We start from the raw sequence: 18202 nt of genomic DNA on the forward strand, positions 1-18202 counted from the left end.
TTTATAGGAAATTCCTTGTTAATTTCACTTGGGTTTATGAAGTAACAACCGAATTTAATCTGTAACAATGTATAGGACACTTCAGGGCATATACCATGATGGGTGTGTGATATTAATGTCTACAGAGTGACTGACTTGAAACGCATAGAAAGTGTAGCCTGGTACTTGTTTAAACTGCTCTGACTGCTATTTGATTAATATTATCATCCTGAAGGCAATGGGAAGTACTGGCCACTGGGAACCAATCTGGGCACAGGTTCAACAATTTTAAATAGAAAAGTATGTTGTGTGATTGTATATAGTGTATATATTGTATATTGGCAGCACTGGAGACTTCATTTTTAATGATTTTTTTTCAGAATCTTACATTAAAACACCCAGATGATTATTTATTATTATTATTATTTATTATTTATTTCTTAGCAGACGCCCTTATCCAGGGCGACTTAAAATTGTTACAAGATATCACATTATACATTATTTCACATTATACAGATATCACATTATTTTACATACAATTACCCATTTATACAGTTGGGTTTTTACTGGAGCAATCTAGGTAAAGTACCTTGCTCAAGGGTACAACAGCAGTGTCCCCCACTGCGGATTGAACCAACAACCCTCCACTCAAAGAGTCCAGAGCCCTAACCACTACTCCACACTGCTGCCCTATGCATGCATGCATTACACAGAGGATCGTGGTTTTATCACTTTTGCTATTTTCTTAACTTTTCTTGCACTTAAGATGGGTACTAATGAATTCTAGGAACATTGTGTAAACACATTCATATTTAAACGGTTGTCTTCTCTTGCTTAGTAGGGCCAAATGAACATTCTGTACTTCTGACATGTTTTTGTAAACCTTCCGCTGTTACATTAGCTGTGAATGTCTACTGGTATTTTCAGTGTTCTGGAAGCTCCTCAAACGTTACCCTTCCTTTTGGTCTGTAATCTAAAGATGGCTACCAAATTGGGTCCATGTGACACTTTGAGATATTGGCTTCATACTCCGTACCCAAATGTATTCGGTGACTCCAGATCATGTTTAATTAGGGATATCTTACAAGAAAAAAATATCAGTAATGTTATAAAGCTGCATCCGCTACCTCCATCTCAAATCCCTTATATACAAACAATTTGAACAGGTATGCCAGTCCCCTTACATTGTGCCTTTGGGATACTTTTGTCTTTGTTCCAGAAACTTCAATTTCTACTGAAATTCCAAGCATGGTTATATATATAGGTATAAGGTCATTTGGCACATTTATGCTATTTTGTGTTGTGATGATTATGATCAGGGGATATATGGAGTCATATACATACATTCATTCTATATGATCCCTCTCTCTCTAAATCTATCTATCATTATGTATGTATGTGTATGTACATGTCACATGTACATTATGTACAGTATGTACTCTGGATGTTTGTCATGTTTATCAACTTTATCATGGTACTGATATGTTTTAATTTTATATTTACAAGCATGGTGGAGGAAATATTTCTGACATCATTATTTATTGCTAACAGCAGGTTCAAAACAGGCAGCCACTATGCCAGGCATCATACATGCACACACAGATATGATAAAATATTTCTAAAATAATTTCCCTAAATCAGCTTCAGTTCCCTTTTCACTGCCACCTGAATATCGGTTTGTTCAGTGTTCAATATCTCCTGTCGTGTAGTGCAACCTAAAATATCCTGAAAATGCAGCTGCATCTACAACACCAACTAAATATATCCACAAACTAAACCCTAGCCTCCTACTGTAACAACATCCTAGTTCATCTACAGTATCAGCACTGCACACAAGAAAATATTTCTAACAGGGTTGCCAAATGTCCTGATTTCCAGGGATTGTTTCTCGGATATAAGATCACATTTAAAATGTGTGCTGATGTTTAGGTACTCTATTAGTTGTTGCGTGTACTGTATGCTTGTACTCTGCTGCTGCAGAGAGGGAACTTGTGTACTTGCAGATAAATCTACATACCAGGAAGTTTGTGTTTCCTGCTTGCTGTGTGCAGAAATGCACTAGGGAACCTTGCTGCCCTGTCCATGTGCTAGGATAGCTGTGGCTGTAGTTCTGTCAGATCTGTAATCAAGACACACAGTGTAATCTGAGACGCCAAGGTCTGCATGAGACTCAGGGAGGCCAAGCAGGCACATTTATCTTGTACTGTACAAAATGGAAAACAGATTTTAGAATTAAAGTTTCCTTTGAGTCAGCAATGGAAATAAGTACAAAGCGGCCTTTGTGTGGGAGCTTGTTGACTCTGATACAAGGCTGTTCTGAACAGTACAGTGGCCCCAGTGTCTGTGACTCCCTGTGGGCATTGCATTACTATAAAGGAGTGAGAATTCTGCACTCTGGTCCAGGTTACAGATTGCTGGCGGCACATGCACTGTATCTGACAGATGGGTTACTGTATTATCAGACTGGAGGTCTTACTGCAGGGACATGTTACTGATACACCTGTATAATTATGGTTATGTTTTCTTGTATGGATGCTTCTATGAATACTTGTGACTTGTGTACTTGTACATATTTGTTAGAGGTGCAATATACTTGGAACATGATAACATAGTGAAGTTATGAATGTGATGAGGCCATTCATCCCATCAATGCTCATCTGGTTCTCAGTTTTTGAAAACTGTATACAATCTTGTCCTCTGTCTTACTGTAAGTCTCTATGCACTCAATTTCCAGTTGTGTCCCCTGATCGTCTGATACACTTTGAATATTGACAAGGGTTAACTTGATCAACTCCTATTGGTATTTGTTCTTTGGTGGACTCACTCCAAAGCTTCAATTAATTTTTTATTTATTTATTTATTTATTTATTTTTTTAATTCAGGGACCAGAATTGATCACAGTATTCAAAGTTTTTTGAGTTGCACTCTCCACTTTTGACTATTGCCAATTTTGAATTGCCTCCTCACACTGCCTGGTTGCTGTCAGCGACAACTCCACTACAATGCCAGGCTGTTTTTTTCTCATACCATTTATTTGAATCCTACACTTTTGTGACTGACATGTAACACTTTACATTTATTTGTCATTCTGCCCTCGTCGACTCCGCTGCAACTGCTTTTACTTCTCAACGAGAGAGACTTTTAGTCAAAGCGGTTGTCATTTCAATTTACAATGTTTATTTTTGAATTTCTAAATGAATCATCAAGCAATACACAACGAATTAAGACAAATGTTTACAACCATGCTCCAGTGGGATACTCACAGAACTTCTTAATCCAACTGAAACGCGTCTCCACACTTGAGACCCCTTGCACACATCCTGGCACGCGAGACTGAGTTAATAAGACGTGTCCCCTGTACTCTGTAGGTGTCGACACGCTGCAATCGCTCAGTATTTTGGGGATGAGAAGCCGCGCTGCAACAAGTCCTGTGATTTCTGCAAGAATCCTGCGGCAGTCAGGAACCAGCTAGAGTCATCTCGGTGCCTGGGGTCAGGTGGGAGGACCCGCATCGGGCCGGCTGCCACCTCGACCGGGCCCTTTGGCTATGACCGGGAGCTGTACGCTGGGGGCCGCCGCGGCTATGGCTTTGAAAGGTGCACTGGGAATACCAAGAGTTTTTTTTTTCTTTAGATAGACTTTATCTCTTGCTTTACAGTTGTGCTTCTAATACCAGGTGGGAATTTTGAATTCTTCTCCTAGAATTCTTCTCCTAGTGCACGAGTGGTGCATCCGGTAAATGCGCCCTATAGCCTGGAGATCGACGGTTCGAGTCCAGGCTATTCCACTGCCGACTGTGGCACCTCCCGGGTGGGGAGGGCTTAGGTTGGCTAGGATGTCCTCGGCTCACCGCGCACCAATGACCCCTGTAGACTAGCCAGGTGCCTACAGGCCTGCCTGTAAGTTGCCCAGAGCTGGTTGGGAAAGGTGGTGGTGGTGGTGTGGATTTTGCTGAGTGAGATACACAAGCTAGGAAACGGTCATAGGTTCAGTCAGAACCATGAACAAAGAAAGCCTGCACTACAGTAACAAAGGGACTTGGCAAGACTTTTCTATGGGGTTGTACTTAATAGGTCTAGATCCACTGCCACTCAGTCCCTCAGCTGTAGCCACACTACCTCCTAGTCCCTCAGCTCTAACCACTAGGCCACACTGCTTCCAAGTCCCTCGACTGTAACCACACTACCTCCTAGTCCCTCAGCTCTAAACACTAGGCCACACTGCCTCCAGTTCCTGTCTTCAGCTATGTTTGCCTTCTCAGTTCTGTGTTGTCCAATACTTTTCTTTTATTCCATAATAGGTATGATGGGTCTGAGGGGGATTATGAAGAGGACCCAGAACAACGGAAGCAGGAATGGAACAGTTTTTTCCAGAAGCAGATGAGTATACTGAAGGCAAGAGTCCTTAGATTAGTATGGATATAAAATATCACAGTTATCTTAACTAATGCATTGGCTTTGTATGTCATTATCTGTTTCAGTCGTCACATCCCGGTGACTTTGTAACAATGAATCTAACTCATTTCTGACTGGTATTTGTAATCCTTAACTCTAAATAGATCATTTCATTTTGTATGTGTTGTACAAGATTTTTTTTAAAGGAAGCTATGTGATTCTGACATATTCGGCTGCATATTCCTAAACCAAAACCTCTCCAGTGAATAGTCAGATATAAATTATACACCCCCAAGCATCTCGGATACAATGCAAATAATGAAGAGTGCATCTGATGCAACACCCTCTTTCTGCTATGATGGGCAAAGTGGCAAAGCAAAATACAAACTGTTTAAAACTCAGATGTTATTGATGGCTTGATTTGAATTGATTCAGCCCAGTGGAGTAGAGTTATTATCAGAGTGAAAATATAAGACAAATATACAGATGAGAATTGCTGGTAGAATGCCCATGATAAAAGATCTTTAATACGTACATAATAATGCCGGTAATAGGGAAATTAAAAATAAAATTAAACTAACCAAATCCATATTGTTGAAGCCAGCTGCTGTTTTAAATCTTGAAAAAAAAGTTTTGGAGCATTTTTAAGGTGGTGGGGGCTGTGTGTGTCTGCGGCTTTGGTTTTCATATACAGTCAGCACTCACATATCCGACCCTATAAAGTTTTGTCTTCAGTGACGGTTAAATGCGTGTGGCGCATATCTGATTATTTCATTTTGGCCCGTTCCAACCGTCAGTTCAAAAATGCATAGCTGAAAGGACTGTGGTTAGTTTTGTTGGTACAGTACTATATTTTCAACAGAAGTATTTTTTTAATTCAGAACAATTTGATTCTGATATCACTTGCCAAAAGAGACGACACGTGGACTGTAATACAGAACATACTTTCAAATCCAGTACGTTTCGTAGCAGTTTGTAAAATTCCCCGTTAACAACCAAACAGCAAAATTAAATGAAAATGTTACCTACGCACAGAACTGTGTACAACGTAAAAGGTAATGCAATGCAGCCAGTTATTCGAAATTGCAGAATATAGTGCTCGATAAGGCCCTAAGGTCACAGTTCACTTGCAAATGAAAATGCACAAAAACAACTAAAGATCGCTGATCAAAAAAAAAAAAAAATACATCACAGTATCTACAACTCTTTAATGATTAACTGTTACATTACCATAGCTTGTTTCTTCACTTTGTTTTGGCTGCATTTCCGTCAGGTGAAACTGGAGGAAGTGTTGTGTAATTGCACAATAAAAATAGACTGATTTGGCACACGAGAGAAAAAAAATAAAAAAACGTGGGCTGTGATGGATATTCAAATGCATTGAATAGATGGGCTTTGTATCAGAAAACTGCTGACAGAGTCGGAAATCGCGTGTGACGGGCAAGCGCATTCATTTGTTACATATATATAACGGGGATTGATTTTATTCTTAATACAAGGCCGGTAAAACGCAACTGACGTGTATCTGAGTAGCGGATATCCGAGTGCTGACTGTAACAGTGTTCTTCCAAAAAATTACATATTTACTTTAAAAATACTACAGCTTGCATACAAGGTAGGTTTCTTACTTTAGGTCTTAAATTGCAGTAACACTATGTCCTCATTTATAAAGAACAAGAATAAATTGCATATCATTTTTTGAAAGACGTTTAGCCTACATATTCAGCCACTAAAAACAGCATGTTTTGCTTTGACCTGTGACCTGTGATCTGTGTTTCCAGATGGTAAGGTCAAGTTCGATCGTGGGTGTCGTACAAGAAGAATTAACCCTTTGCTGGCAGTTTTTTTGTTTTTTCAAAGCTGCCCCTGCCACACTGTCAAAACCTTGTATCTCATAAACATTTGAGGTAAACCCTGCATGCAAAATGTGTTCCTGAGCAGTTACTGTACATGTGTAAAGCTGAAAGATTATTATAACATTTTACACAACTGTATGTATGTCTGTGACTCATCTGTGTGTGAATGACTTTGATTTGAAGGCAGCTGTATCATAAGCCTTAAAGCCCATTAGGGAAAACCACACAGTAGATTAGAACTATGAGTCAGGCTTTATAAGTAAGTTTGCGAACCTGTATTGATGTATTCTTCTCTTCCCTCTCCAGGATAAGGAGACACCAAAGGAAGACTTTGTCCCCCCTGGTCAGTGCTGTGGTTTGGTTAGGGTCAATGTATTACAGAAGGTTATGACTCAAACAGTCCTATATGTGTGGTGTGCTAACTAGGGACAAGCCTTGATGGGCCGAATGACCTTTCCTCGTTCTCAAACTTTTCTTATGTAACACGTTGCTGTAATCTGATTCCATTTTTCAGTAACTGTCATGGTTCCTTCTGCAGAGAAATGTGGCAACAGATTACATTTTATGTGGAAAAAATAAGTTACTTCTCATTGCAGTTAAAAAAAAGGACGACATCTAATGCATAAATTGGAATTCAGAAAACACAACAGTGCAAGTCAAACCTTGCATGTCACATGCATGCTCTTGTCATATCAGCGGGCTAGAAAATGCCTTCAGAGAAGGGGAACGAGTGAGTTCCATAGCTGAAATATATTGAGCTGCAGCCGGACTAAACAAAAAATAGCTCTGTAAAAACTAAACTGCCTGAGAAGTAACTGTAACTAGTTAATTGTTTTTCAAAGTAATAAGGTACTGTATCTTTGTTCAAGTCACCCTGGATAAGGGCGTCTGCTAAGAAATAAATAAATAATAATAATAATAATAACTGTAACAGATTTCTTTTAAAAGTCACTTCCCCAAACTGGTTGTAGCAGACCCAGTAATTAGATCATTTGATTTTCAGTCATACCCTTCCACTTAAGGTCTAACCATATTTCCTCTCCTGTAGACCTGTGGTCCCCCCTAAGAGACGCTGCAAGCCAGAAGATCCCCCGGCTCTCCGTGAAGGTAAGAGGCCGTGTGCACCGGGCTTTACCCCTCCGTGTGATCGCAGCTCTTAAAGGCAGCTGAGTTCCAACTTTATCACGCCCAGAAATAAAATCAATCTACAGCTTAGCACAAGTGTGTTTGATAAATTTGCCTTGTCTTTATTAGGTCTGTAACAAAGCAGCATTAATGATGCAACACAAATACAATTGGCTCAATTTTATTATTTGTATAACAACATTTGCATAAACTGTTCGTGTTTCAGGCTCGGGAGCATTGTCTACGCATGCTGGAGGAAGCCCTCAGCAGCCAGCAGGGGGCAGTCTCCACAGGGAGCAGGTACCAACACTGTAGAGGAAAGAGGGTTTCAGAGACCGGTTCATACATCGTTTGGTCTCCATCTGTGATTGCAGACTCTGCATCAGGTTGGATTGCCCTCCTCCAGTTTGAACAGCTTTTTCAGTGATCAACTGTATAAAGGGCAGGTTCTGATGCACTGGAAACACTGTCTTGTACATGTGCTGTATGGCTGTACATTTAGACCCTATCCTATTTTAGGTCATTTTTTTAAAAGTTAATATCCGACACAGCAGTTATTAGCATTTTCAGCGTGTTGCGCAAGGTGGAGCCACGGTGACTGGCTGTTTTGAGATTCTAAATTCTCTTTAGCTTTTACCACAGGATGATCCACTCTAAAGGTTTATCATACCCAACGAAATGCTGCATTTCGTAATTGAGTTTTGACAGATGGTTTAATAAATTAAGTACAATTCAAGTAATACATGTTTACTTGGATAAAGTACTGCTATCAGCCCCCTAGCCACATTGTTCTGATACGGGTTACCCTTTGTGCTTCGTTCAGTGTGTGAACTCTGCTGTGTTCTGTCCTGCAGCCCTGATCCCCATTCCTGTGCTGTAGAGATGGAGTACGAGGCCTTCAAAGGGTGCAAGTCATCCAACCTGTACAAGGCAGCTGTACTTAGGAAGGTAGGCTGTATTCATGAAGTAATGGTTGAATTTAAAGGTTGTTTATTCAATCCATCTGTCCCCCTGTAAGTCAGTTTTTGCATATGCCTGTGCATATTCCACATGTGTGGAACACACTGCTTTGGTTTTGAACACTTTATGAATGTGCATACTGTAGTTTTGTGGAGTGGTAACAGCATACCGTGTACTGTGTAGTAACATAGCGTGTCTTGAGCCTGCAGGTGTCAGAGATAAAGAAGGGGAAGGCAGATGGGGATGTGCCCCCAGCCTCCAGCACTGGGCCCAGCAGTGCAGAGAAGCCTGGAGCCTCCACTGAAGGCTTTGTGTCTGCCACTCAGATCTACTCGGTGAGCATGCACTCACATCTTTCCAAATTACAATCTTGCCAAATTACTTTTTAGATTATTGGCTTTTCAACTAAAATGTTGGAGGTTATTAGTATATATTTCAATTATAAATGGAAAAAACCCTTTTTTCTGTAAATATTTTTTAGTCTGTGTTGCCTCTGTTATATTTTCCTGCAGTTGAAGTCAAAGCGGGTGGGCGCTGGGTTCAGAGGCTCGACTAACACATTCCAGACAGCTGCGGAGCTTCTCCATGCCTCTAGGAGCCCCGAGGAGGCTGGCAGCTCAAGGACAGAGACTGCGGAGGAACACCGTTTCACAGGAGGGTCAAATGGGGCAGGGGGAGATGAAAACCTCACCACAGACAAGGAGAGGAGCCAGCAGCTGCCCAGTGCCTCCAAGAAGAACTTACTGTGGGACAGCCCCGCCAAAAACATCAAACTCTCCAAGAAACTGCTGCAGCTGGCCGAGTCGGCCATAAAGGACTCCCAGAACATCTCCAAGTTCTTCACCAAGAAGGAGGAGAGTGTTGGGGACTCGACCGATCTGCCTCAGGCTCTGGCTCTGCCTCTAAAGACCCACAAGAGCTATACAGAGGAATCAAGAACTTCAGAACTGCAGGATAGGGTCTCATGTTTAGAAACAACCCCATGTGAGGATGGTGCCTTGGAAACAAACCAGAATCAAGAATTCCCCTCCGTAGAAGAAACACAATCGTTAATTAATGCTGTTGATGGTGTCAATTGTCAGAAAACCACAGCAAAAGAGAGGACAAGGTATATTCTTACAGTATGTATATCAACAACTGTCATTCAAGGGAACTTTCATTTCGTCTTTTGTTCCAAGGTCCCAGCTCCAGATAAAAAAACAAAACATACAGGCCCATGTTGCTGGAGAGGAGAAAAGACTGAAAGCGGGAAGTGCAGCTAGTGTCCTAATGATTTTGTTTTGTGGTCTGCAGCATTCTGCCTGAGGAGGAGTCAGAAGATGATAGAAACCCTGTCTCTAATACTGGGAAGAGACCTCTCACAGAAGAGGTAGGAGCAGGAGATCTTTTTAAAGAGAGATTCATAAAATGTACTTATAACAAAGCTTACAATATAATGAAATGGTTATTAAGAGTTAGAAACCAATTGACCACATATTGGCTTGATCAAGTGATGGTAATATAACAAAAATGTGATGAAGCGGGCCCTTTTGTTTCAGGAACCCCAGAGCACTCGAGCCCCACCCCCCAAGCGGCAGCGTCCTGGCATTGCGCCCCCCATACTATGCCAACCTGAGGGCAAGGGTGCCCTGGTGAAGAAGAAGGTCAGTTTTCACCCCACCCTGGCGGCGGAGGAGCTGGAAGAAGGGGATCCCCGAGTGGTACAGCCGCCTGCAGGGAAGGCAGCAGTGTCGCTGAAGGAGGCAGCTGACATTGTTGTCAAGTACCTGACACCATTCTACAAGAATGGCAGGTTTGCCTCCAAGGTGAGGGGCTGAGGGCAGTATAGGGAGTGATTCCCATTCTCTGTGCACCTGCTTTACTGAAGCTCGGGTGAATCTCGATTTTAATCGGTGTCCAGAAAGCGGTTTCATGTTGTGTTGTGTTTTTTTTTTGTTTTTTTTTTCTTTGCAGGAGCTGTTTAAAGCTTTTGCAAAATTCTTGTCTCACCGGCTGACTGATGGAAAGACACCCCATAGAAAAATGGTAAGAGGGAAATAAAAATGCCACAAATGCCACAGTTAGATTGCGATCCAGTGGAGGTGAGTGTGTGAAGTTACCACTGTGCTCTTCAAACTGCACTTAGAGCCACTGCTGACAGAACGCACAGTTCTTCATATTCTAGGAACGAGCCTGGATGTGCTGAACAGCCTCTTTTAATTCCCAAACATTTATTATGTTCTGTTACTGCGACATGGTCATCACCTGCTCTCACTAATACATCAAACCCATTTTTGTTTATAGCGCTACAGTTTTTTGATGAACACCAGTGGCACATGTAATTGTTCAGGTGGAAGGCTGCCCAAGTTGCCTGGTCCTGTATTATTAAAAGTGTACATGGTTGTGTTTCCAGTGAAGGGAGGAGCCCATCGGCTGATCAAAAGCTTCTTCAAGGATCGTCCGCAGTGTGAGAACGAGGAGGACTGGAGACACCTGCAGAGCGATGAGGCGCCGGAGGCCCTGGGCACCACACCAACACTGCTCCCTCATAACATGGAGGACATGGGCTAAACTTCTCCTAGGTGCCTTAGGCTCAAAACTGAGAAGCACTTGAAAAATCTCTGGGGTTGTATATCAAGAACTCTCAGTGCATGTTCTTCCTTAGATGCTGCTGAATCAAAAAATAGGCTTAATCTCTTACAGCCCTGCGCAATTGCGCATGTCAAAAAACATATTTGCAGGCCGCTTTGTGAGCTCCAGGGGTTACCAACCCTGTCTGAAATCTATCTGGCAACATAGGATATGAGTAGGGACAGCGTACAGGACAGTCCATTTACACTCAGAACAGGGAAATGTTTTAATTTGAAATGTTTTCATTATTTGTTCATTTGTTTTAATCCAACACATATATGCTTCCTGCAAAAGGTTATAGGTACTGTAAAGGAAACCAACTTTAGAATTATAAGTCGAAACTATTTTCATGTTTTAAATGTATTTTCCTTTTTTCTGCTTCATCCTACAAACCATGTTGGAAACAGAGTATTATCTGCTCTCTGTTTCTGTTTTCTTTTAAAGACCTACCTCTAGCTGTGAAAATTGGTATAGAATTACAGAAGCAAGTGCACAGAGGTTTTCTAGTGTCCTCTATGAACCCTGGGGAATGGTATTGGAGAAGTTACTTAATCTGTTAGTTGCAAGTTACTTGAACAGCATTGGAACTAGCTACAGTAATTTATCAGCTATGGTTGTGAGACTCCCAAAATCACACTGATGACAGGGATAGGATCCCTCAGTGCAATCTGCATGCTCTGCACAATCCCATTTTACTGACTATAAATGTGATAATAAGCCATGAAAAGAAGGGAAATCTTTGACACAGATATGTCCTGGATATTTCAATTTAACTCTCTTAATACAGTGTTATATGGTACCAGAAATATCCTTTAGTTCTTTTACTTGGTATACATGCAAAAGGGTTGATGGTTGTTTTGTTACCAAAGAACTGTAGATTCCTTTTCAAATTTTTCAAAACAAGGCTTTAAACACAGTTTATTTTCTCTTATCTGTTTAAATGAAAAAAAATAAACAGCATTATTTTTTCATTACTTTAGGATATGGAGATTTGTAAAATAAAATGGTATCGATTTAAAAAAAAAAAAATCATTAACTCCTGCTTCCTGGTTGCCTATAGGTCACATGGTCTGGTTGCAACTAGAGTTCCTCCCACAGAAGCACACTGAAGGGACTAACTGTGTAATTAAACTATACAGGCTGTATTTCCAAAGCGTTTACTGCAGTCTGTAATTAATCCAATGTAATCCTATTTTTTGGATGAGAAAAAAGCTGCTGATTTTACAAACTAAGTCAAACAACTGAAGCACTGTACTACTATTCATGCATTGCCTTTTATACACTCTGAAGCTGGAATTTTATAATTTCAAATAATTATACAGTCATTAACACTGGAATCGCTTTCACAATATGGCCCTACATCTCCAAGACTAGCACTAACAATATTACCTTTTTTGTTATTATTATTATTATTTATTTATTTTTTTTACATTTCGCAAATGGTGAAAAGGTACCGGTTAACAAAATAGATTTTAAAACCTTATTCATCCCTTTCACTTCTGAAGATATGTACCAGTACTTGAACTAACATTTAGTTTTTGAGTAGCTGTCATTCTCAAATTAACAGTTCATGCATCTATGTGCGATGGTACATTCTGGTCTCAGTAATGGAAATGGTTTGTAAAGCATTGTTGGTGCTGGCTGTGTAGGGAAACAGCACCACCTATCACCACCCCTTCCTCAAGGACAAGCTATTGCAACTGACAAAACTGATGCATGTTATTGTCCGTGCGCATCCACTCTCTAGTAGGTCTCAAATGGGCAGGTTTGAAAGAAACACTTTTTTTTTTTTTTTTTAGCAAACTTGTTTGTTCATTTTAAAACATAAAATCTGGCAATACTCTATCTTAAATAAATCTGTTTGTAAGCTGTGCTTTTAGACTGTCTTTCAGTTCCTGGTTAATTTCACCTGGAGGGTGTCCCCACTCCTTCATGAGCTTCTGTCCTGTCAATAACCAATCAGCTGCTTCCCCCTAGTGACTGAGCAGTAACATGCTTTGACCCCGATGACACTCCTGGGGTGAAATTAACAAGGAAGTAAAGCAGAAACAGACTTCCTGGAAGGCAAGGCAAACAAACTTGGACTTTTCTTTACGCTAGTGGAGTACTGGTTTTGAAATGGAAATACTTATTTGCTATGTGTGTTTCTTTAAAAGCTGCCATTTGAGACCTATGTAGCTCATGGAAATGCAAACTGTGTAAGAATGATGGGATTATTTAGTTTGCTACTGTTACTTTAATTGTAGTATATGCAGTCCTATCTGAACACAAAACATTGCCTCTTTCTTTATCTCTTACTACAGGGGATTAAAGACCAGAGATGGGGAGCACACACAGTTTTGATCCAGTAAATATAATATTGTTTTTCTAGTTTTTTGGGGCTGGGGCTTTGTGTGTTAAAAGGAGATTTGACTGAAAACTCACGCAATCAAAGCAATTGTACCTCAGACTGCATGAACAAACTGGAAATAAAGTTGCTGTGATCTGTCCTGATTTGGTGTATTAATAATGCAGTGTCTTTTAATAGGCATGTAGCAGGTTTGTTGTCACCAGAGGGCGCTGTTTATCATATCACTGTACTTACTGAAATCTCAGTCCATGTCAACATTGGCTTGCAAATGATAAAGGGTCTGTAAGATCTGGAAGTTGTTTTACCTTTACTGTAACTACGGTAGGGTATTTGCAGAAATTAACATGTCTATTTGCACATTCAACTACTGTAATATTTTTCCCATCACTAGTTTACTTGTCAACTTAAATGGTTGAAACCAGTGGAAGCACATCACACAGACAAATGTAAATTTCAAAGTATTTATTAGGATTTATTTTTAAGCTGAGCAAGAAAGCAAAAAACATGAACTGTATGTTATAAATTGGTGTATATGTCAAATCAAGGTTACGCAACACTATTCAAATTTAAAAACATACTTTTCAAAATATGCTATACTTCAAGTGGATGTTTCTGCCTAGAACTTGCAGTTGTGATTCCAAATTTTGATTTGTCATCCACTTACTCTACCCTGTTAAAATAAATAAATGATTGTTTAAATAACATTACGAATTGTAAAAATAATGTAATATGTAATCAGTGCTCAATTGTACAGCACTTGCACACGAAACCTCAACATTCTTTACAAATAAAAGGCAAGGTACATTAGTTCAGTGCTTATTTGAAGAAAAAGAAGAACAGACAGATATTTTCACCTGCCTGATAAATGCACTGTGTATTTCAAAATCTGCATATGCCACATATTCACGAAATGTGGTTTAACATACAACCTTGTCAATTTGAGAACAGTTAAGCTAACAGAATTTATTAGGCAAGAGTTCAAACTACAACTTCTTGTCTATGCATAAAAAAATTGAACTAGGTGGCTTATAGTTTTTCTATAGTTTTCTGATTGAAGTTTAAAGTGTTGGTGTGGCAGGGCAGAGCCCTGCACATGTAAATCATTTATTGTTTGTTAGTTTTGTAAATATTGGGGCTCGTTCTGTGGGGTTTTTGTTCTTGTGTGTGTGGTGGTGGTTGGCAGTGATAGGGTTAATTCCTATCCCTACCACATACGTGTGAGAATGTGGCCAGGTGTTGATTGAATGATTACTTGTCAATCAACCCTGGCCACGTGGTATATAAGGGAGCTACACAGCTCCATTGGGAGGAACTGCCTGGGAGAGGGGAGACCACGTGGAAGGTCTGTTTGTTGACTTTGTTTCTCTTCTTTGCTTTCAATGAAGGCATTGCTCAGCCTGACTATGTTTAATTTGTATTTTTGTGTATACCTTTTGTTTGACCCCATGCCTATTTGTTTTGTGTTTTTGTTTTATTTTTGTTTAATAAACATGCGCCCCAGCGCTTGAACCCTGCAGTTAGAGTCTCTATCTATCCACCCAGCCATCCTGCCACAGTTGGATATAATCTTTGGTTTTTTTGTGTGTAAAAAATAGAATCTAAAATAATTCTCTCTTCAGTACATTGAGTACATGGCAGCTTCGTCAGGATTGGGCAGGATGTGATCACTCTGGTTTTTATCAGTCTTCTTGCCAGCATGTTTGGGGGCAGCAGTGGGATTCTTCTTCTTGGGCTTGCTCTTTGGAGTGCTCACCACAGAGTCCCTGGACTCTCTGGGGCCCTCAATGGATGGGGGAGGCATGTTGGACTCTCTGACTGTGCTGGTTGTAGAGACGCTGCTGGGTATGTAAGTTAACTCCTCCAGGATCACCGCAATCACGTGGCACATCTCCTTCGCCTGGATACATAGAACACACACACAAACATACATCATGAAACAGAAGAGAACTGCGTGGATACTCCATCATTGTATCCTGATAACGTACATTGACGTGTGGAAACTTTAAATCAATTGGGGGAAATGTAATTAAAGTGTTTTATAAGCCCATTACTTTACATTTGCTGTATCCAGTGTTGTCCATATCACAGCAATTGTTTTCAATATATTCCAGATATTCTTTGTGTTATTCACACATTATAGGTAAATCAACTACTTTTTCGGGTAACACTTTACATTTTGTCTCTTATTATTGTGTATTTACATAGTAGTTACATAGTAAATACATGTGTACAATTATAACGTTATTATGCATAGATGCAATGTACTTAACATGTAAATCTTTTCGAACGATCTATGTAAGTACACAATTGTATCTGAAAAGGGTCAGGGTTAGGATTAGGGTTATACATTAAGTACATTGTAACTATGCATAATAACACTGTAATTGTGTAAGTACACATGTATTTACTAAGTAAATACACAGTAATTACACGCAATGTAAAGTATAACCCATTTTTCAACTTTTACTCTGGAATGCCAGGAGATAATTTTTCTTCTACACGTTCCACTGTTTCTGGTTCATGCTCCTTCCTAGAACACTGCTGGAGCTTTGATTGAAATGAGTGGAGTATTGTGGGAACAGTATTGTTGCAGGAGTTTAACACTTAAATGTTGAGAAATGCATTGTCCAGTTGATTTATGACCCATGAGTTGTTATTAAAACTATCAAAAGAGTCTGCAATATGTTTACAAATATAATGCTGTGAGAACATGGGACACAGCAAATATAATGTAATGCACTTTAACATACAGGAATGTACAAAACAGCTCTTCAAAAGACTGCCAGGAAACACAAAGCTGTGATAGTGATTTAGCATTTCAAAAGGGTGCGTCTAAAACAGCAAGCACACACACTGTATTCTGGACCTCGGTTAATTTGATTAGAAATACCTGAATTAATTCTCACTTTCAAGGCAGACCAGCAAATTTATCATGTATCTCTATATTCTAGATTTGCTCTGTAGTTACCAACAACCAGTTTACCTAAAGCAAACCAAGTCCTTGAAGTGAAACTAGAGAAACAGGTTTCCGTGGTTCAGGAGGTCTTACCTGTTTGAGGTGGAAAGTGATGGTTTTGGGGGCTGTGGGGGGGCCGTAGTTCACCTCCACCCCTGGGAGCTTCTCCCCCTTCTTTGGCTGCAGGGACCTCAGCGACTGGACTGTCATCAGAGGGATGGACAGCAGCTCCTCCTGGACGAATCAGCAGACAGGTGGCGATTCATAATAAACAGTACGAGTTGAACTAACCTACAGGTTCAATTCAAACACAAAGCTATGCTCTCATAGACCCTGATTTACACCAGTTCTGGACAACCCTGCATAAAGCAACATTAGGTAGGCCCAGACAGGGCCAGTGAATTGGCTCGATTCTCAAAGCTATTTACTCTAAAGCATCATGCCCAAGCTCTCACTTGAATATAGCTGAATAAATTCAACACAGAGTGACGATTTGTCTGGGGGCCACACATTCCAGCTTCCACACATAATCCTAATCCTAACCTTCCATCTCAATTTGACCCCAAACCTTTTATATAATGCTAACCCTAATTATCAGATTGAAAAATTGCTATTCCGTCCCCCAGCAGGATGATTCTCGATACTACAGAAGCTATTCAAAGTGTGCTCAGGCTGCCCAGAGCATTTGGTAGAGGAGGAAATGATAACCTGTGAATGTAATGAATAGTTTCAACAGAAAGAGGAACAATGAAAATACATGTTTGCAATAAAACATAAAAGTGCACATCAGAGACCTATATAGCGAATGCAAATGTGTGACAGATGATATTTAGGTAATTATTTTGTAATTTACCACCAGTTTAACCAAAGCAAATGAATGTGATCTCATTAAAAGGCTACCTCAAACAAACATGTGCACCTGTGTGAAAGCAATGGTTTCCACTTACTGACTGGAAAAAAAATGCCAATTAAAACATCTAAAACAAATAAGAAACAACTCGATACTTCATTCAAGCCCCTGAATTAAAAGTCTTGGCTGCGTTTCTCCTTTCTGAAAAAAGATTGTGCTAATGACAAATCAGAGTAATTAACTCTGAGAATTTAGCCCATAATGGTTTACTATTACCATACAATAGGAGCTCAATGTGATGTCATTGTTTTTATACTGGGCATTGTTTGTACAATGAGTGAATTGATTGCAAGACTGGTACAATAAATACACAGACACACACACCTGGGAGTGGCTGTCTCCGATGAAGACTTGTTCCTGGTTGATTGCGACGATGCAGGGAGACGGGATTCGCCGGTCACTCACCTTCTGCACCGGGAACACATTACTGCCGAACAGTGGGAAGGAGCTCACCGTCGCTATGGAGATATAGTACAGCACAGAGACAGTGGGAAGAAGCTCACCATTGCTATGGAGATATAGTACAGCACTGAGACAGTGAGAAGGAGCTCATCGTCGCTATGGAGATATAGTACAGCACAGAGACAGTGGGGAGGAGCTCACCGTTGCTATGGAGATATAGTACAGCACTGAGACAGTGAGAAGGAGCTCATCGTCGCTATGGAGATATAGTACAGCACAGAGACAGTGGGAAGGAGCTCACTGTCACTATGGAGCTATAGTACAGCACAGAGACAGTGCTGGTGTGCTAGTGAATTTCTATAGCATACCAAGATTTCCAAGAGTAGATGTTAAAACTTCATGCTGATTTGAACTTGGCTCTCGCCAAGATAAGCACCAACTAAGACGTAACTTTACAGTAAACTAATGTGATCCATCTGTGTCTCTATCCATTTGCGTTTCCTTCCATATGATGATGTAGATTTCCTTTTGTCTGGTGTTGATGACTGAAGTGTAATGCTGGCTCCAGGGATCAGCTTATTTGCCTCCCTGGCACATCAGCACACACAACGGCTGTGATGCTGGCTCTGGGGATCAACCACAGTGCGGTCTCCGCAGCGC

General features: G+C 40.4%; 2 protein-coding genes across 2 annotated transcripts in view; one reads left to right on the plus strand and one right to left on the minus strand.

The window, feature by feature from the left end:
• LOC117424260 (ATP-dependent DNA helicase Q5-like) overlaps nt 1-14790 on the plus strand; it is a 52533-nt gene extending 37743 nt beyond the window's left edge. The window contains exons 8-19 of the mRNA XM_034040464.3: nt 3348-3575; nt 4280-4373; nt 6536-6572; nt 7278-7336; nt 7581-7654; nt 8209-8302; nt 8524-8649; nt 8827-9422; nt 9608-9683; nt 9853-10119; nt 10268-10339; nt 10707-14790. Of these exons, the coding sequence (XP_033896355.3) occupies nt 3348-3575; nt 4280-4373; nt 6536-6572; nt 7278-7336; nt 7581-7654; nt 8209-8302; nt 8524-8649; nt 8827-9422; nt 9608-9683; nt 9853-10119; nt 10268-10339; nt 10707-10709 (1726 nt within the window). The 3' untranslated portion in view covers nt 10710-14790. The remainder of the gene's footprint in view (nt 1-3347; nt 3576-4279; nt 4374-6535; nt 6573-7277; nt 7337-7580; nt 7655-8208; nt 8303-8523; nt 8650-8826; nt 9423-9607; nt 9684-9852; nt 10120-10267; nt 10340-10706) is intronic.
• The window catches only part of LOC117424796 (unconventional myosin-XV), a 121873-nt gene continuing 117392 nt past the window's right edge, over nt 13722-18202 (minus strand). The window contains exons 65-67 of the mRNA XM_058992191.1: nt 17465-17598; nt 16324-16464; nt 13722-15171 (exon numbers count right to left, since the gene is read on the minus strand). Of these exons, the coding sequence (XP_058848174.1) occupies nt 14890-15171; nt 16324-16464; nt 17465-17598 (557 nt within the window). The 3' untranslated portion in view covers nt 13722-14889. The remainder of the gene's footprint in view (nt 15172-16323; nt 16465-17464; nt 17599-18202) is intronic.

This window comes from Acipenser ruthenus, chromosome 19 (assembly GCF_902713425.1).
Source record: "Acipenser ruthenus chromosome 19, fAciRut3.2 maternal haplotype, whole genome shotgun sequence".
In the NCBI taxonomy this organism is placed as follows: Eukaryota; Metazoa; Chordata; class Actinopteri; order Acipenseriformes; family Acipenseridae; genus Acipenser; species Acipenser ruthenus.